The 17,804-nt window shown below is 68.6% G+C and overlaps 3 protein-coding genes across 5 annotated transcripts; all 3 read right to left on the bottom strand.

Moving 5' to 3' along the window:
* Window positions 1-672: 672 nt before the first annotated feature.
* On the bottom strand, window positions 673-2,836 carry FUT7 (fucosyltransferase 7). 3 transcript variants are annotated; one of them, XM_058659532.1, is made up of 3 exons: window positions 2,701-2,836; window positions 1,177-2,203; window positions 673-814 (listed from the first exon to the last, which is right to left on the bottom strand). In XM_058659532.1, the coding sequence occupies exons 1-2, from the start codon at window positions 2,711-2,713 to the stop codon at window positions 1,188-1,190; spliced, it is 1,029 nt and encodes a 342-aa protein (XP_058515515.1). In that variant the 5' UTR covers window positions 2,714-2,836; the 3' UTR covers window positions 673-814; window positions 1,177-1,187. The 3 variants fall into 3 exon arrangements, with proteins under 3 accessions (XP_058515515.1, XP_058515516.1, XP_004593678.2); XM_058659533.1 differs by lacking the exon at window positions 673-814 and having other exon boundaries at window positions 905-2,044; XM_004593621.2 differs by lacking the exon at window positions 673-814 and having other exon boundaries at window positions 906-2,114.
* Window positions 2,837-5,524: 2,688 nt separating this feature from the next.
* NPDC1 (neural proliferation, differentiation and control 1) lies at window positions 5,525-10,064 on the bottom strand. Its single transcript, XM_058659531.1, has 9 exons — window positions 9,742-10,064; window positions 8,123-8,269; window positions 6,638-6,754; window positions 6,397-6,567; window positions 6,242-6,308; window positions 6,072-6,156; window positions 5,921-6,000; window positions 5,737-5,833; window positions 5,525-5,661 (listed from the first exon to the last, which is right to left on the bottom strand). Exons 1-9 carry the CDS (start codon window positions 9,860-9,862, stop codon window positions 5,599-5,601), a joined length of 948 nt encoding a protein of 315 aa, XP_058515514.1. The 5' UTR covers window positions 9,863-10,064; the 3' UTR covers window positions 5,525-5,598.
* Window positions 10,065-10,905: 841 nt separating this feature from the next.
* ENTPD2 (ectonucleoside triphosphate diphosphohydrolase 2) lies at window positions 10,906-14,967 on the bottom strand. Its single transcript, XM_004593432.2, has 9 exons — window positions 14,637-14,967; window positions 13,645-13,762; window positions 13,096-13,246; window positions 12,811-12,970; window positions 12,495-12,722; window positions 12,029-12,277; window positions 11,821-11,940; window positions 11,441-11,572; window positions 10,906-11,364 (listed from the first exon to the last, which is right to left on the bottom strand). The coding sequence occupies exons 1-9, from the start codon at window positions 14,754-14,756 to the stop codon at window positions 11,161-11,163; spliced, it is 1,482 nt and encodes a 493-aa protein (XP_004593489.2). The 5' UTR covers window positions 14,757-14,967; the 3' UTR covers window positions 10,906-11,160.
* Window positions 14,968-17,804: the final 2,837 nt, after the last annotated feature.

The raw sequence follows: 17,804 nt of genomic DNA, 5'->3' as shown, positions 1-17,804 counted from the left end.
GGCTGCTGTGTTTTAAAGGCTTTTATTTATTAGGGCAGCAGAACTGCAGAGGGAGGAGGGGGGGGTCAAAGGAGATCTTCCATCTGCTGGTTCACTTCACAAATAGCCAGGTCCCCCATGTGCACACAGGAGCCCGAGCGCCTGGGCCATCCTCCACGTCTCCAGGCCATCAGCAGGGAGCCGGATGCAAGTGGAGCAGCCGGAACTCGAACCGGCACGTAGATGGGATGCCAGTCCTGCCGGCAGACGATTAGCAGGCTACGCCACTGGCTGACCCCTAACTTTTCTTTTTTTAAGCGGGTAGGCAGATCCCGGGGGTGTGCAGCGTGGTTGAGGGGAGTCCTTGCCACATGTGCGGGCAATGCTGGACTGACAGGAGGATGGGTGGGGAGGACAGGGAGTTGGGACGGGGGTGGGGGGATCCAGCTCTGCTCTGCATTCAACTCAGCTCAGAGCGGACGCCAAGGGGGGTCCACTGTAGGGGCCATGGGGGGTGTGAGGCTGGCCATCTCTACAGGGCACAGGGAGCAGCCCCTGGCTGCCTATGTCCTGGGCAGGGCATTGAGGTCAGCGGGGCAGGCCCAGGAGGCCCTGCAGGGCGGGGAGGAACACGCATCGTCTGGCCGGCAGAGGGTAGGCGCCCCAGGTTGAGGGGCAGCCTTCCCACCTGCTCCTCCTGCACCCACCTTAGGGTCGGCCTGTCCTGGCCCCCGGGGAGTCTCCCCCTCCCTGCACCCAGCAGGCACCAGGGCTCTGGGTAGAGGCTAAGGGGCGTGGACAGTGAGCAGGATCCAGGCAGGGCCCCAAGCAGGGGCTGCAGGGGAGAGGGGAGGAGTTCACAGCTGACAGGTGAAGTCAGCTTCCCGCCACAGGCCCCACTCTAGCCCCTCTCCTTCCTGTCTGGCTGCTGGCCCTCGTCCTGTGTGGAGGACTGTGGCTTCCCATGGCACACGTCTGCCCTCTACGGCTGGTCCCGGGGTTCTGCCCACCCACCTCGGGCAGGCTGTCTCCCAGCCCCGAGGGTCTTGCCTCCACCCTGGGTGGGCCAGGCCTGGACTCAGTCAATTATCGCTCCAGGGGAAGAGGGAACTGGCGCCCCAGGGTCCTGCCTCTCCCTGCAGACACCTGCTCCTCCCTTTCCACCCCTGTGGCTTCCTGGATCCAGCCCCAGCCTACCTGCGGGTAGCTCAGCCCCGGAACCAGCCGTCCAGGTCCTCGTAGACCTGGTCGCGGGGCAAGTGGGGGAGGCGGGCACAAATGGCACAGAAGCGCTCTCTCCAGTCGGCAAGCAGCTGCACGCGGAGCCGGCCCCGCCAAGCAAGGAAGCGCTGGTAGTGGCTCTCATTCATACCAGTCAGAAAGGTGGCCAGCTCAAAGGCCGAGCCAAAGTCGTCCACATGAATGAAGGCATCCCTGGGCACAAAGGCCTCGTAGGTGGCACGCGGGGGCCCCAGGACCACGGGCACGGCACCGGCTGCCAGTGCATTGCGCCAGAACTTCTCAGTGATGTAGTCGCGGTGCTGTGAGTTCTCGAAGGCCAGATAGAAGTGGTAAGGGGCCAGTGTGGGTAGCAGGCAGTTGGGGCAGAGTGGCCGCCGGCTGGCGCGGCCAAACACGTCCACCCGCAGGTGCGGCGCCAGCTGCCGGTACAGCTGCACCCGCTGCTGCCGCTCGTGGAAGTTGCTGATCACCCAGGCAGCCAGGCGGTTCTTGGCGGGCAGAGGTGGCGCGGGCCCCTGGCGTGGCTCCAGGCGGCCGTAGGGCACGAAGATGTCCGAGTCTCGCCGGTAGCTCAGCACCCAGTTGAAGATGCCTCGCAGGCGGTGGAGGCCATGCGTGTGGCTGGGGGACTCCATGGAGGCCCACACCCAGGGCTGCCCACGGGGCCGCTGTGCCAGGGGCAGGTAGCTCCTTCGCGTCTCCAGCTCACGGTGATGGAAGACCACAGCGTCAGCCCTGGCCAGTAGGCTCCGGTTGGTGCTTAGCTGGCAGTGGGACAGGCCATAGGCGGCACAGGTGTTGCGGGACAGCTCCGGGGGCTGGGCTGTGAAGGGCCAGTGCCAGACCAGGATGGTAACTGTGGGCTGAGGTGCTGGGGCATGCCCCGGGGCCAGCTGCAGCAGCCGTGCAAGCCAGAGGAGCAGGGTCAGGGCCGCCCCAGCCAGGCCCCTCCAAGTCCATCGCCTCCATGCGGAGCTAAACCCTGCTGGGGAAGGAAGACAGGGCTGGCATCCCAGGAGGGGGCACAGCCCCCTGGGCCCCGGTGCTCCATATGGGTCAGCCGGGCTCGGGCACACCCCTGGACTCCAGCACACCGTGCCCCTGGGATACCCGGGCTGGAGGACACCCCTGGGCCCCAGCACACTGTCCCATGGGTCACCCGGGCTGGGGACACACCCAGGCTCCAGCACACCACCCCGTGTAGGTCACCCGGGCTCGGGGACACCCCTGGGCCCCAGCACACCGTGCTTCTGGGATACCCGGGCTGGAGGACACCCCTGGGCCCCAGCACACCGTCCCGTGGGTCACCCGGGCTGGGGACACGCTCAGGCTCCAGCACACCACCCCGTGTAGGTCACCCGGGCTCGGGGACACCCCTGGGCCCCAGCACACCGCCCCCTGGGTCACCCAGGCTGGGGGACACCCCTGGGCCATCATATAGCCACTCTCCAACCCACGGCTTCCCTGAGGCCCACTCACCAGCATGGCTCATTTGTTGCACCCAAAGTCTAAGATTCTCAAATCACAGCACAGCAGCCGGGTGCCCGGACAGTCAGTGTCTGCGCAAGGTTAGGGAGCCAAGGCCTTCCTGCCCCGCCCGCCCCGCCCCGACCACCGCTCCCCGCCCCCACCCCTCCAGGCCTCAGGCTGCTGGGAGGCAGCCAGGCCCAGGGCAACAGGCCAGGGCGGGGACCTCGGCCTAGGCTGCCCTGGCCCCTGCTGCCCCCTACCCACCTGAGCCACCTCCGAGAACCGCCTGGTGCCAGGGCCCAGAGACCCTGAGAGGGGCCGACGCCCCATGGGTGGGGGGCTATAGGTCACGCCCCAGGCCCCCTCCCCGATGCTTCAGCATGAGGGGCTTTCCAGGGTGGAAGGGGAAGGGGTCGTCCCGTCCCTGACACAGCCCGTGGCGGACGGGGGCAGGCGCCAGCGCTGGGGACAGGAAGGTCGTCCGGCCTGCTCTGCGGCCAGCCTGGAGCCTCAAGGGCTGGGGCCTCACCCTCCTCTGGCCGCTGGGAGCCGGAGTGCAGCCGCCAGGAGCAGTTGGGTCCAGCAGCCCAGCAGAGTTCCCCTCCTGGCTCAGCAACCACCTGACTGCTGGTGTGGCCCCTGCCCTGTTCCCCCCACCGACCGTTTGGCCACCCCACAGCACTGCATAACCCCAGCCTGCGGTGACTGCTTGTGCAATGTCCAGGCAGGGAGGGGCTGTGGGAGCAGTGGGGCCCATCTGGCACGGGCCGAGCTGGCAGGACCCTGGGAGGGGGCCTGGAGGTGGGTCTGGGGACCCCAGAGGAGCTCCACCCCACCCCCTCCTCCCCAGGCGGTGTGCCCAGCAGGTGGCAGGGGCCTGCCGGAAGGAGGTGACCCAGCTGCAGCCTGGGTGACCCAGCCTCGGGCTGCCAGAGCCTGCCATCCTTCCTGTTTGTGCTGCCAGCCAGGCTGGAGCCCGCCACAGGCCTCCCCCACCCCCACCCCCTGCCCCCCACACAGCCCGCTCCCTTCCTGGGTGGGCTCACGGAGCCACGCCACCCCCGCCCAGGACTGGCTGCCTTATCACAGAAGTGCCAGCTCAGCCTGGCAGGGGGAGGGGGCGTGGGAACCTGCAGGCTGGCAGATGGGGCTCTGAGAAGTGGGTCAGAACGAAAGAGAGAAGAGCTGAGGTGATAGAATGACTCAGACGGAGAGCCGGGGTGGGGGGCTGGTGGGGCACAGGGGGTACACTGCCACTGGCATGGGCGGGTACTCAGCCCAGCCCTCACGGGGTCGCTGGCTGAGGGTCCCAGGGAAGGGCTGTCAGTACTTCTGGGGCACCAGGTGCGTGCAGCCCCGTCCACGGTCCCTCCAGGACCCAGGACCCAGGCTGGGCCAGGCTGCTTGCTCACGCGTGGCTTGGGCCGTGCCAGGGCCAGACGTGGGTCGTGAGGGCCCCCTGGTGGCTATGGCCAATGCTGCCCACTGGGTCCTAGGGGCGGTGGGTGCCTGGAGGATGTGGGGCGAGGGGTACAGGTGCAGTGTGCTGGGGTGAGTGGTGGGGTGGGCCCTTCCCTCCCACCAAGCCTGGGGAGGATCTCCAGGGACCTACAGCCACACCCTGGCCCTTTCTGCTCTGCGCCAACACCCCTCCCCCGACCTGTGACACTCAGCTGACATTCAAGGACCCTAGCCAGCACCCCAGCCAGCGGGACTGGGCCTGCAACATATGGGGGCCCACACCGCCCAGGGCCTCGCTGCCTCCCTCATCTGTTGCCTGCATTTGGGCATGGCCATGCGGACACCAGGGTCCGTGCCAGAGCGCCAGAAGCAGGGACATGGCCGAGGCCCTGGTGGGAAGCAGCACTGCCCACAGGGCCTGCAGGAGGCTTCAGCCGGGGACTTGGCCACGGGGCATCAGGGAGCTGCCCCCTGGGCAGGAGCCCTGGGGCCGGGTGGCGAGCCTCTGGGCTTCAGGGACAGGCACCTCTTGGGGGGTCTCCAGTCACTGCCAAGTTCAGGAAGGGTGTCCCAGGAGTGGGCTGCCCCTGCCCCAGACAGTCCCCTCCTGGCCAGGCTTCCAGGAGTGGGCAGCTGAGCCCTGGTATGCACTTGAAGCCCCATGAGATGGGACAGACTGGAGGTGCCCCTGAGCGCCATGCCAGGCTGCTGCCCTCTGCCCGGGGGAGGGGCTCTGGGCTCTTGCTGCCTCCTCACATGGGCACGGTGGGTGGTGGGCACCTTCCCCGCCTTTCTGCAAGTCCCAGCAGCAACCAGGGGCCCATGAAGGCGCAAGTCCCAGCAACACAGGCAGGGGCCACAGGACACGGGTCCCCCCGATCTGGGCTGGCCCCCAAGACACACTGATCAGGGCAAGCCACGGCGGAACCCGCTGCTCCCAAGTGGCTCAGACGTCCAGGGGCAGTAACCCCCCAAAACCAGCCAACAGGGGGCTGCCCCGCACCTCTGCCCACTCAGTGACCCTGGCCAGGGGTGGGAAGGGCAGCCCCCAGCTCCAGGTGCTCCAGGCCCCACGAGGCCCACCCTGCCCCGCCCCTGCCTGCTGTCCCCCAGCGGCCTCTGTTCTCAGGGCAGAGCCCCACCAAAGTGCCCTGGGGTCCCCTGTGGAGGTAGCGGCTTCTCCAAGGGGGTTGAGTCTCTCAGCAGGAGACCCCGGCCCCCATGAGGGATGGGGCACACAGGCAAGGCGGGCACCTCGCCTTCCACTGGCTCCACAAACCCTACATTGCCCCGGCAGTGCCTGTCCCCGCGGGTCCCCGCACACGGTTCCCCGCAGGCAGTCGGCCCCCCATACAGAACACACACACAGGCGCACCGTCCGAACCTGGTTTAATGGGAAACGCCAGGCCCACCCCACCCGTGGGCCCCACGGCTGCCTCGGTCAGGTCACTGCGGCGCGGGCGGCGAGGTGGGATCGAAGAGTGGGTTGCGCACTTCCATCTCCCCGGTCTGCGGAAGCCAAGGGGGCGTCAGGCCGCGGCTATGCGCCCAGGGGCGCCCGGCTGCCCGTGCCCCCGCACTCACCGGGGCCAGCCCCGGGCACTCATACACCGTGAAGTCGCAGTCTTCATTCTCCTCGTCCGACGAGGCCGAGTCCAGCTCCTTGGCCGGTTCTTTGTGCCTGGGGGGGTGGGGTCGCTGGGTCCCAAGTGGGGGCGGGTGGGGGCAGGGGGAGGCGGGCGGGGCAGAGGGGCTCACGGGCGCTCACCGCTCCAGGCTGAGCATCTGCTGCCGCTGCCGCTGGAAGTGGAAGAGCTCGGCGCAGTGCGCCAGCCGCTGGTCACCGGGCTGCGGGAGAGGCGCATTAGGGTGGGTGCAAGGCACGGGACGCGCGCGGGGCGCAGGGGGCGGCCACGCACCGAGATCCGCGGTGTGGCGGGCGAGCCTGGCGCCTTCGTGGCGGCGTAGTCCACCTTCTGAGCCAGGCGCATGTCCCGCTGCAGCCTGCGGGCAGCACAGTGCAGTGGGCAGGGCGACCTGAGGCCCGGGGCGGTGGCCTCCACCAGCCCTGCGCACGGCCTACACTTACCTGCACCAGCAAAGGGCAGCCATAGCGAGCGCTGCCACGCCTGCCACGCAGAAGCCCACGACCAGCACTGCGGGGAGTAGCGGAGAGGTGGCTCGTCTTGCACACACCCTCCCCTGCCCTGCAGACCAGGTGCCCAGCCCGTGTGTGTCACCTACCGAGGGCCAGCACGTCACCCCGGTGGCCGGGGTGCTCCAGCCGGGACACCTGTACAGGCCCAGAAGACGCAGGGACGCCCAGGGAGCTGTGCGATGCAGGGGTGGGGGCCGCAGGCGTCACGCGCATGCCGGGCCTGGGCCCTGGGGCCAGCTCTGTGGAGCCTGGGGTGGCTGGAGGGAGACAACACTTAAGCAGCCACTCCAGGGTCGAGGGGGCAGGGCAGCAGGGCAGGGGTCTCACCAGGCTCCTCTGACAGGGGTCCACCTGTGGCTCTCCGGGGCCCCGCCTCCTTCCGCGCCAGCTCCTGAGCCAGGAAGTCGATCTCATCTTCTAGTCGTGGTGGGAGTAGACCCTCCCCTGCGGGGTATGGGGGTGTCAGGGGCCATGTCTCCCAGGGAGGGGGAGGCAGACCCTTCCCTGCGGGGTATGGGGGTGTCAGGGGCCATGTCTCCCAGGGAGGGGGAGGGGGAGGCAGACCCTCCCCTGCGAGGTATGGGGGTGTCAGGGGCCATGTCGCCCAGGGAGGGGGCGGCGGACCCTCCCCTGCGGGGGTGTCAGGGGCCATGTCGCCCAGGGAGGGGGAGGGGGAGGGGGAGGCGGACCCTCCCCTGCGGGGTATGGGGGTGTCAGGGGCCATGCCTCCCAGGGAGGGGGAGGCAGACCCTCCCCTGCGGGGGTGTCAGGGGCCATGTCGCCCAGGGAGGGGGAGGGGGAGGGGGAGGCGGACCCTCCCCTGCGGGGTATGGGGGTGTCAAGGGCCATGTCTCCCAGGGAGGGGGCGGCAGACCCTCCCCTGCGGGGTATGGGGGTGTCAGGGGCCATGTCGCCCAGGGAGGGGGAGGGGGAGGGGGAGGCGGACCCTCCCCTGCGGGGTATGGGGGTGTCAGGGGCCATGCCTCCCAGGGAGGGGGAGGCAGACCCTCCCCTGCGGGGGTGTCAGGGGCCATCTCTCCCAGGGAGGGGGAGGGGGAGGCGGACCCTCCCCTGCGGGGTATGGGGGTGTCAGGGGCCATGCCTCCCAGGGAGGGGGAGGGGAAGGCGGACCCTCCCCTGCGGGGTATGGGGGTGTCAGGGGCCATGCCTCCCAGGGAGGGGGAGGCAGACCCTCCCCTGCGGGATATGGGGTGTCAGGGGCCATCTCTCCCAGAGAGGGGGAGGGGGAGCGGGAGGGGGAGGCGGACCCTCCCCTGCAGTGTGGGTGGGACGTCAGGGCCCATCTTTCCCCAAGGGTCTTCCACAGCTGAAGTGCTCTGTGAGAGGGCAGCCCTGGACCTGGCTGCTGGCGCTGGTGGCCCTAGGGTGGGCCTAGCCTGCAGGTGGCTGGGCATCCCAGGCCACCATGGGGGAACCTCCCAGGGAGACTGGGGGTGCAGCAAGGGGTGGGAGCACAGGGTCCACAAGGGACAGCTGCCTCCCCGCCTGGGGGGCCACCTAGCTTCACCACTCCTCGGGAGGGCAGGGTGGCAGCCTTCTAGGTAGACACAGCACAGCTTCCAGCACCTTCCACTAAGGCCCCTTGCCAGGCCTCAGGGGTCCCTGGGGGCCACACACACCGGGCACCTCAAGGCCAGCCCCTTGAGCCCTGGAGCCCGTCCCATGAACTACAGAGACCCAGAGTAGGGGGTCCCTTGCTCCTGCCCGCTCACACCCTGGCCCAGCCTTGAGCCTGAACACCCCACAACACACTGGGGACCCACTGGCCACTGCCGAGGCTGGAGCACGTACCAGGGGGGCGGTGTGCCCGGGACACGCATCGGCCCTGGGGATCCTCGTGGAAGGGCCGCAGGCAGGGCCCACAGGCGTGCGCTCCAGGGGGACACCGCGCACGCCTCTTGAGGGCGCAGTCCAGGCTCCGGGGACAAGTGGCCACATCTGGGGAGGAAGCACAGGTCACGCCCCCTCTGCCTGGCCACAGGACTGGCCGGCCAGGCCCCACTCCAGCCATTGTCCTGGGCAGGCCCCTCCTAGCCACAACCGGCCCAGACCAGGAAGAAAACAGCCCCGCCTATGGAGCCGCCCAGGCTCCCCCCTTGCCCAAGTCCTCCCTCCAGCCTGGGCCAGGCAGGCACCAGCAGCCCTCCGAACGGTGCCTAGCCGCCAAGTGCCCGGAGCAAGGCCAGTGAGGACGTGCCGTGGGCCCAGCTCTCCCTCTGGCTCAAGATGAGAGATGAACATGCCTGCTCACCACTCCTCCCCCCAACACCAGGGTCCCCTAAAGCCCACCAGGCCCTGGTGGAGTCCATTGTACCCGCCAACTGCCACCCCCACGCCTAAAAACCTCTGGTAGAGCCCAGGGCAGCCCCGGGGGCAGGGAGGTTCACCTGCCGCCAACCCAGGGCCCAGGCTGGGGATCACCCCACAGCCACAGCATCAGGACCCTAGAAGCCCTAACCCTAACCATACTCCCACTCCTGGAGACACCATCCCGCTCCTCTCGGGGACCAGCCTGTCACAGGCGGCCGGGGGCAACCTGGGGACCACCAGGGCCTTTTTCCCAGGCCTCCCGCTGGGAATGGGATACCTGGGCTGGCCTGCTTGGTTTCCTTGGAAACCTGACACTGCAGAGCCCCCGGCTGCAGGCCTGCCATGGGTGGCGGACACAGGCCCCCAGGCCGGGCACCTGCCCTCCCCAGCCTGGGTCACTAGTGGGCCGAGCCCAGGGTTCAGGCAAGTTGAACATTAAGCCTCTGCCCACAGATCCACCTGGACCCCACCCACCAGCTGGGCCCTCCCAGGTGCTGACCACCAGGAGTTCCCCAGGCCCGGAGGAGGGGCTCATGGAGATAAGCAGCAGCAGCAGCCACTACCCTTTCCACCGCGGGCCCCACGCAGCCACTTTGTCCACAGGGGCCTCGGTTTTTCGCTCTGTAAGGCAGGCCGACAGCCCCTCCTTCGGGCAAACAGGCACCACCCGGAGGCCTGCCTGCACCTGGGGCAAAGGCGGGCGTGGTCCTGTGGACCCTGGCTTGGCTTCATCCTGAGGGGGTGCTCTCCCAGGCAGGAAGCAGCCCTATGGGTGGGCGGAAGCTGGCACAAGACCCCCGAGGCAGGGGCAGGCTGCGCAAGGCGCCCTCGCAGCCCTCAGACCCTGCCTGCCAGCACGGCCAGGGGCGCCCGCATCCCGACCCCAGAGCAGACGTGGGCGTCTGGCCAGCGAGCGCCCAGCCTGGGAGGCACACAGCGAAGGACCCCCTGCCCAGACCATGCCCACTGGCAGCCGAGAGAGGGCCCAGCGGCAGCACCCCTGCGGGGCCGGGCAGCTGTACCCGCTCACCCCGGGCCTGCGGGGCCGGGCCCAGTGGCAGGGCCGCCGCGCACCGCGTCTCCCGGGAGCGCTAGCTCACCCGCGCGGCTGGCGGCGGCTGCGGAGGCCCCGCGCAGGGCCGCGCCGAGGACCAGGCCGGAGAGCAGCAGCCGCAGCAGCCGCAGGTGCCGCGAGGAGGGCGGAGGCACGGGCGTCGCCATCGGTCAGCGCCGCCGCCGGGGCAGCATGGCACCGCGCGGCCGGGGCTCGGCGCGGCTGGGGGGCTGAGTCCGGAGAGGCCAAGGCGCGGGAGGAAGAGGAGGCGGAGGCGCTGACGCTGCGGCAGATCCGGGTGCGGGCGCGCGGGAGTGCGCCTGCGCGCTACACCTGCAGGGCGGACTGGCCGGTGGCTGCGCCGCCCCCTCTCCCGCCGGCTGCACGCCCCCTCCCGCCGGCTGCGCCCCCCTCCCGCCGGCTGCGCCCCCCCTCCCGCCGGCTGCGCCCCCCCTCCCACCGGCTGCGCCCCCCTCTCCCGGGCCGCCCCAAAGGCCGGCGCCGGGTCCCGCTCCGCCCCGCCTCCACGCGCCCCTGACGTCTGGCGGGGGCCTGGCGCCGGGTGGGCTTCCTCCTCGGCTCCGCCTCCACCGCCGCGCGAGACCCCAGAACAGCAGGTGCGCCCCGGTCCTGACGTCATTCGGGCAGGGTCCCCGGCCGCGGCGCTCTCGGGGGTGCCGCCAGAGGGCAGGAGTGACCCTGAGAGGTTGGGCGGCCTCTAGGAGCTGTCCAAGGTGGCCGTGGTCCCCAGGGAGCTGACCTCGCCCCTGTGCCACCCCTGCCGCTCCGCACGCCGGAGACCCCCGAAGTCCCCAACTCCAAAGCTGGGTCCGCATGGGCAGTGGCAGCCCCTCCCCAACACTCACCATACACAGGCTTCTCCCAGGAAACGAGGGGTGGGGAGAAGCACCGGGACCCCCAGCTCCCAGTCTGGAGCCTTCTAACGGTACATAAGGCTTGTGGAGGCCCCTTTGGGGGTACAGGAACCCCAGGACACGAGGGGGACAGGGTGTTGCCCTGCGTGGGGTGGGAGCCCAATTCTCATCTCACCCCTGCAGCAGCCCCCCGCCCACAGCCTCACCCCTGTGTGGGCCTGGGAACGGTGGGGGCCAGCACTGCCCAGGGCCTGGGCCCAGCAAGGCAGGAAGCAACAAGAGCCACAGTGGCACCCAGGGGACTCGCGCAGCTGGAGAGACGGGGCGGTCCGCGCCGTTCGGGTGGAATGTTTTATTAGCAAACTCTGGAGGCCCCGCCCCAACCCCAGGCTGAGGGGTCCTCCCCCACCCCCGGGAAGAGGAGGGCCGGGTCTGAGGCCAACGGGGCCTCCCCGCCTACTCCGGCGTCCTGCCAGCTGGGAAGGGGGTCCCGGCCCGCGGGCGGCCTTGGGGGCCGGCCGCTGCAGGTGCGGTGCAGTGCAGGGGACCCCCAAGGCCCACCCCGCGTCCCGCCAGCGGGGTCCCCGTCCCTAGAGGGCGGTTGGCGACTTGGCGGCGCGCACCTGGCGCAGCCCCAGGACCAGCGCAGCCAGGAGCGCGGCGGCGAAGAGCAGGAGGAGCGCGACCCAGGCGCCAGGAGCCGTGGCCTTGCGCAGCACCGGCGCGTCGGCGGGCACCAGGTTGGTCAGGTTCAGCATGTAGCCGAGCGCCCAGCCCACCGCTGTGTCTGCGGCCTGTGGGCGGGGGGCGCGGCCTCAGCTGTCGGGAGATGCCACCCCCGTGCGCCCCTACCCTGGCCCCAGCGCTCACCTGCTTCTGGAAGGCCAGGCCGCCGAAGGAGCGCTCGTCGAAGCCGTAGCGGCTCAGCAGTTGCTGCACGAACGTGGCGACTGCGCAGTAGTCGGCCAGGCGAGCACGCTGCCTGGGTGCCCGGGCCTGCAGCTGAGCCGCCGCAGGGACACCGTGGGGCTGCGGGCCTGCTGCACCCCCCTGCCCACGTGCCACGGCCTCCCTCAGGGGTGGACAGCCTGCCACATCGAGGGCAGGAGTAGGACAGTGTGCGCTCCAGACCTAGGTACCGGGCCCCGGGGGTGTCTCCCAGGTTCCCTGATGTGACCCACGCCGTCTGGAGTCCAGGGCGTGGCAGCCAGGAGCTCTGGGCCCTCCCCGTTGGGAGCTGATCCCCTCACCTGTGGCCAGGTCAGGTTGCAGGTCGTCTCCACCGCGGCCTCCAGCTGCTGCAGGGTCGCCAGTGGCAGCCCCAGCTGTGACTTCAGGAACTCCACCGTGTAGTAGAAGGCCGAGAAGGCCTGTGGGGCAGGTGGAGGGGAGGGTGCGGTCACGCAACAGTGGCCATGTAGTCTGGGGCAGCTGTCCCACCCGCCCGCCTGGACTCACTATGAAGTTACCAGCCACAGGGGGCTGGAAGACGCCATCGAAGGAACAGCGGGAGAAGCCGCAGGGAGGGGAGCTGAAGAGATGGGAGACCAGATCACGGCAGAGGGCTGGGCTGCCGGAGCCCTGCAGGACCACCTCCTCGCTGGTGTTGAAGGGCAGGGGCTGCTGCACGCAGGGCGCTTGAAACACGTCCCCCACCCGCACACGAGTGGAGTAACCCCTGGGCCAGCAGGGGTGCAGCCTGTGGGTCTGGGGGAGACCAGCTGCATGTGGCACTGCTGACCCCAGTGAAGCCCCCCATCCGGGATGCTCCGGCACTGCCTAGTGTCATGTGGGCAGCACCACTCGGTGCTCAGGACACACGGGGCGCCCCCACCCCAACCTCACCCTGGGCCAGTGCTCATGCGGGCTCCCTCCACTCCCAGGATGGCTGTGGTCGGGGGGGGGGGGCGGCGTGGGCGGGCACCTGGAGGGCATGGGCCAGCAGCCTCCGCAGGACCTGGTCACGGCCATAGCACAGGTGACTATGTGTGTAGACTCGGTACTGCTGGCCGTAGAGCCTCAGGTGGACCTCATCAGCAGGGTCCTCCACAGGGCCAGCCGTCTCAAAGGTGATCTGTGTGGAGGCCCCGCCCAGGTCCAGGGCCCCCAGCGTCCCCTTCCGGGGCCGGAACCAGCGGCCCACCCAGCCGTACTGTGGAGGAGAGCACAATAGGGCCAGCCAAGGCAGGTGCCCAGGTTGCCCGGGGACTGCTGAGATCGGCTGCCTGCCTGCCACCCACCTTGATGAAGTTCTCCAGGAGGTAATTGGCTGTCACCCAGCCAAACACGCCCTCGTCCTGGCCAGAGAGGATGCGTGCCCCGCGGAAGTCAAAGGGGGACTGTTCCAGCACCTGTGTCACGGCGGCCAGCACCTGGGCCGCGGCCTCTGGACGGCTTAGGCTGCAGAATGCCGTGGCTGTAAGGGCCTCGCCCTGTGGCCCATCTGTCCCAGGGCCTGCCTGGCCCAGGGGTGTGGGGAGGGCGTCGTGGGAGCTGGGTGCAGCCAGGGACAGGGGTACACTCACTTGAGCAGACGCATGCCTGCCGTGGCTCCCAGATAGAGGGGTGTGCCCGTGTGGCTCTCCTGGGGCACGTCCTGCAGTGCCTGCTCCAGGCATCCCACAAGGCTCTGGCCGGCCCCAGTGGGGTTGTCGGCGTAGCTGGAGATGCCCCCACCTGCAGGGAGGCAGAAGGTCCCTCCCGATGGGTGGAAGGCCAGGGACCTGGCCAGTGGTAGTTGGACCCAGCTCAAGCTCATAGAGGGACCCATGTGCCACCAGTGTTCGATGCTGCTGTCAGCCTGGGCGTGTGGCACAGGTACCAGGACAAAGCACTGGCCTCATTCTCCGCACCATCAAACTCCTGCTGGACGGGCAGAGTCTGCCTGGGGCTTCCTCTCTGGAAGGCAGAGTGCCCAAAGCCCTGCCTGGCTCCACCAGGAGTGGGTCACCTGGCTCAGGGGCATCAGACAGGGGGTTCACCTGGAACATGCCAGGAGCTGTGCTGGCTCACAGCTCAGGGCCTGGCTGTGGGGAGGGGCCTGGCTGTGAAGAGCGGCGGGGGGGGGGCTTCACCTGGAACTTGGCAGGAGCTGTGCTGGCTCACAATGCCCGTGCCATTCTCCTTGTCCGCTGGCCACTTGTAGACGAACATGGACGTGTGGGAGGAGCCAGCGTCCAGGACGATGCCATACTGGGGGCGTGGTGAGGAGTGGAGCGCAGTCAGCCCAGCCCGACCCTGAAGGTCCCCACCCATCCCACCAGAGCCGAGAAAGCCTGAGATGGACATGGCCACCACACAGAAGCGCCTGGAGAGGCTGCAAGCAGGGGGGTGGGGGCCTGGGCAGAGTAGCTCCCAGGCCTCGGGCTGTGCCCTGCCCAGCACAGAGCATGGAGGACCACATGCAGGGCTTCGTCCTGGGGCATGAGGTGATGGCTTGCCCTGACTTCCAGGAGCCCACCCGAGGCAGGGATGCAGCCAGGTCCAAGGGGTGGCTCTACAGAGCGCAAAGCTGTTGCATGGGTTGCCCCGACGTTAGGACTCCAGTGAGGGGTCGGCTGGACGCGGGCCAACTGTCAGTTCCACTGCTGGGCGCGCCCCTCCGGCCACCGCACCCCTGCGCCCCCAGGGAACCAGGAATTTGCAGCTCTGAACATCCTGGGTTCTCCGAGCTCCCGCCCACATAGCCCTCACGGCGCGCTCCGCATAGGCGTAGTAACGGGTTAAAGGAGCCAGCCGGTAGCGGGAGGCTCCCGGGCTGCAGCCAGGCCACCCCTCGAGGACAGTTCGCGTCCAGGAGGCGGGGCAGGGTCCCTGGGCCTCGGCCCCTGTCGCTCCCCATCCGGTCAAACTGCAGAGGCACAGGGCAAGGATGGCGCCCACGCGTGGTCTGCGTCCCGGGGGCAGCGGGGATGGTGCCCGTGGGTTCTCGGGATTTGGGCCTCGGCTCCGCGTCGCCCCGGAAGTGCCACCGCCCCGTAGGCCCAGCCCGGAGCGCCGCAGACCCGAGAGCCCACCCGGCCCGAGTTGGCGGCTCCCAGGACCTGGGCGCGTTCCCCGCGTGCACCTTGAAGGCTGCAGGCTCCTGGACGTCGCGGGTGGAGACGCACAGCAGGAGGAGGCCAGCGAGGCCCGCGGCGGCCAGCAGCAGCGACGGCAGCAGCAGGGGCAGCAGCTTCCCGGCCATGGGCGGGCGCGTGGGAGCGCAACGCGGGGAGCTGGGGGCTGCGGGCTGCGGCGAGGCCAGGCGGCCTGCCGGGGTAGACGCCCGGGGTGGGGCGCCGGCGGGTTCCGCCCTCCAGATCCCGCCCGAGCCCCGCCCCTGTCACGCAGGCAGGTGCGGGGCGCCCCGCCCCCGAGTCTCGCGCGCCTGGTCTGGGCCCCCTCGGTGGGGAGGGGCAGGACTCCCGTGGCGGTGGGCCGCGCTGACTCGGGGCCGGACGCCCCCGCGTTTCCCCCGGCTACTCCGGGCTGGTGAGCAGCTCCTGGACGCTGGCTGGCCGCTCGGCCCCCGCTCCTTGCGCGGCTGCCCTGGGCAAAGTGGAAATTCCAGCACAAGGCGCGCCAGCGGGCGGTGGGGCCGCGCGAGGCGGGACCTCCAAGGGGCGCTGGGGGCAGAGGACGGCCTTGGCTGGGGGCAGAGCCGGGCAGTGGCGGCCGCCTGGGACCGCTGCCCGGCCCAGGGGTCTGGTTCCTCGCAGGCGTAGCAAAGGCTCTTTCTTCTTGCTAGGACCCCGCGGGGAGGGATGGGCGCCCCAAGAGGCCACTCTGCCTGCTCCCGCCCCACCCAGAGCTCCAGGCCCCAATTTCCACCAGCATGCCCTCCCCCACCGGGCTCGGCCCTGTCTGTAACCCTGAAAGTCCAGACAACGGACAGACCCGGGTCCCCCAGGGTCAGCAGCCCCGCCCCCACAGCTGTGTAGTGAGGGGGGTGGTGGCTCCGGGCCACTGTGTTCTCGGAGGGAGCACGAGGCCAGGCTCCCAGGACCGGGCAGGAAGCGGGCTGGGCCTCCGGGAGCGGGATTCTGGCTGAGCCTGCAGCAGGGCCGCTGAGAAGGGCCCTCCGTGGGAGGGAGGCACTCTGCGGAGGCCAAGGGAAAACCTTGACTCCAGGCAGACAGGTGCAGGGCGTGGTCCTCTGAGCAGACTCAGGACTGTGCCAGGCCTGCCATGCCGCCTGCCAGCTTGTTGGGGAGCCCTTGCCGTGGCCCCCACCCATGGGGACAGGATGCTCCTGGCAGCCCCCTGAGTCCTCTGGGTGGCCTCAGCCCTGGGCGGCCACTGCTTTGCACTGTTTGCGTGCTGGGCATTGAGCTGGCGTTGCAGGCTCACAAAGACAAGGCTTGTTTACTTTGCATTTGAAGGCAGAGCATCAAAGAGCTTCTGCGGTTTTCCTTCCAAATGGCCCCAACTCCCGGGCTCCTCCGAGGCAGGAGCTTCCTCCCCTGTCCAAGCACTTGGACCACCAGCTGCGGCTTTCCCAGGCCGTTAGCAGGAAGCTGGTTTGGAAGTGGAGCAGGGAGGACTCAAACCAGTGTCCATATGGGATGCCGACATGAGCAGTGGCCGAGCTTGCAGCGCCATGGCGCAAACCCACAGGCTGTGTTTGTCAGCTTGGCTCCCGCTGACATGGGACAGCCGGCGTCACGCATGCTCAGGCCTCTGCTGCCTGCCGTGTGGGACCTAGGGCCAGCTGGGACACGTGTGCCTCAGCCCTTCCTGCAGGCGCCAAGGGCAGCTGGCTGTGCTCCACCCTCGCCGGCAGCTGCCAGTTTTCCTGCTTGCTGTTGGAAAGGGATCTTCAGTTTGCTGGTTCACACCCTAGGCACCCAGAGCAGCCAGTGCTGGGCCAGGCTGAAGTCGGGAGCTTCTTCCAGGTCTCCACTGCTGTCCCAGGGCATCAGCAGGGAGCTGGATGAGAAGTGGAGAGGCTGGGGGGGGCTCTGACGGGGGGTGAGGCTGCTGCCTGTGGTGGCCTAACTCGATGCGCCCAAGGCATGTGTGCGGGACACAGAAGAAGCTCCCAGCTCCTGGCTTTGGATCAGCTCAGCTCTGGCCATTGTGGTCAGCAGATGGTCTTTCTGTCTCTCCTCTCTGTAAATCTGCCTTTCCAATAAAAATTTAAAGAAACAAACCCAAACCAGCTCCGTCTGAACACCAGCCCCTTGGCGGACGCACTCGGGGTGGGAAGGCTTTGTCTGTGAGCCCTGCCCACCCCCCCTCCCTGGCAGGGCAGGGACTTGCCCACCCCTCCTCCCTGGCAGGGACCGGCCCACCCCTCCTCCCTGGCAGGCAGGGACTTGCCCACCCCTCCTCCCTGGCAGGGACCGGCCCACCCCTCCTCCCTGGCAGGGACTGGCCTCCAGGCAGCCTGGGTGGATCCCCCCCAGCACCATTGTTGGCTGTTTGGGGACGAGATGAGTCATGCCCTGTGATGTCACCCAAGTATCCTCGGGCCTTTGCGCCCAGCCCTGCGGCCACCTGGCAGCGGGGTGTGTGTAGAGATGCGATGAGGGCCCCTGCTCTCATTGTCCTCTCAGCCCCCTGTCCTGGGCACTCAGCGGGGTCACCAGCCAGAGCCCCAGGCCCATTCCTCATCTGCCTCAACTCCTCCAGTTTCTGGAATGTTCTAGGATCTTGATGCTCCCACTGGCATTTCAGAGCCATTTTCCTGGAAAAAAATTGACTGGACTTCCCGCAGGGATTTCATCAGTCGATGAAATGAGTGGGAAAACCTCGACAGCTTTAAAAGATTGAGTCTTTACCCAAAAGTGCACAAGTACAGCCTAGCCCTTCTTCTTTAAAAGATTTATTTATTTTCATTGGAAAGTCAGAGGAGGGGAGACAGGTGGTTCGTTCTGGTGGTTCGCTCCCCAAGTGGCTACAACAGCCAGAGCTGAGCTGTGATCTGAAGCCAGGAGCCAGGAGCTTCCAGGTCTCCCATGTGAGTGCAGGGTCCTGAGGCTTTGGGCCGTCCTCCACTGCTTTCCCAGGCCACAAGCAGGGAGCTGGATGGGAAGTGGGGCCGCCAGGACATGAACTGGCCCCCACATGGGATTCCGGCCGCACAAGGTGAGGATCTGGCCATAGACTAGCTAGCCAGGCCCAACCCAACCCTTACCAGGGTTTTCTCTGGGGCTTTGGGGGCTACTGTTGTGGTGCTGAGCCAAGTCACTGCTCACAACTTAGTCGATCATCATTGTACCTGGTTCAAGTCCTGGCTGCTTCTGCCGCT

This window comes from Ochotona princeps, unplaced genomic scaffold (genome assembly GCF_030435755.1).
Source record: "Ochotona princeps isolate mOchPri1 unplaced genomic scaffold, mOchPri1.hap1 HAP1_SCAFFOLD_388, whole genome shotgun sequence".
Lineage (NCBI taxonomy): Eukaryota > Metazoa > Chordata > Mammalia > Lagomorpha > Ochotonidae > Ochotona > Ochotona princeps.
This window is presented reverse-complemented; position numbering and strand designations above follow the sequence as displayed.

Coding starts and splice junctions, on each gene's coding strand:
- ENTPD2 (XM_004593432.2), bottom strand. CDS start 14,756: ATGGCCGGGAAGCTGCTGCCCCTGCTGCTGCCGTCGCTGCTGCTGGCC. Junction 12,723..12,810: donor TCCTGGAGAACTTCATCAAG/GTGGGTGGCAGG, acceptor TCTCCTCCACAG/TACGGCTGGGTGGGCCGCTG. Junction 11,365..11,440: donor GCCTGGCCTTCCAGAAGCAG/GTGAGCGCTGGG, acceptor CCCCGCCCACAG/GCCGCAGACACAGCGGTGGG.
- NPDC1 (XM_058659531.1), bottom strand. CDS start 9,862: ATGGCGACGCCCGTGCCTCCGCCCTCCTCGCGGCACCTGCGGCTGCTG. Junction 6,755..8,122: donor CCGGGCACACCGCCCCCCTG/GTACGTGCTCCA, acceptor CATACCCCGCAG/GGGAGGGTCTACTCCCACCA. Junction 6,309..6,396: donor GGGTGACGTGCTGGCCCTCG/GTAGGTGACACA, acceptor TACTCCCCGCAG/TGCTGGTCGTGGGCTTCTGC.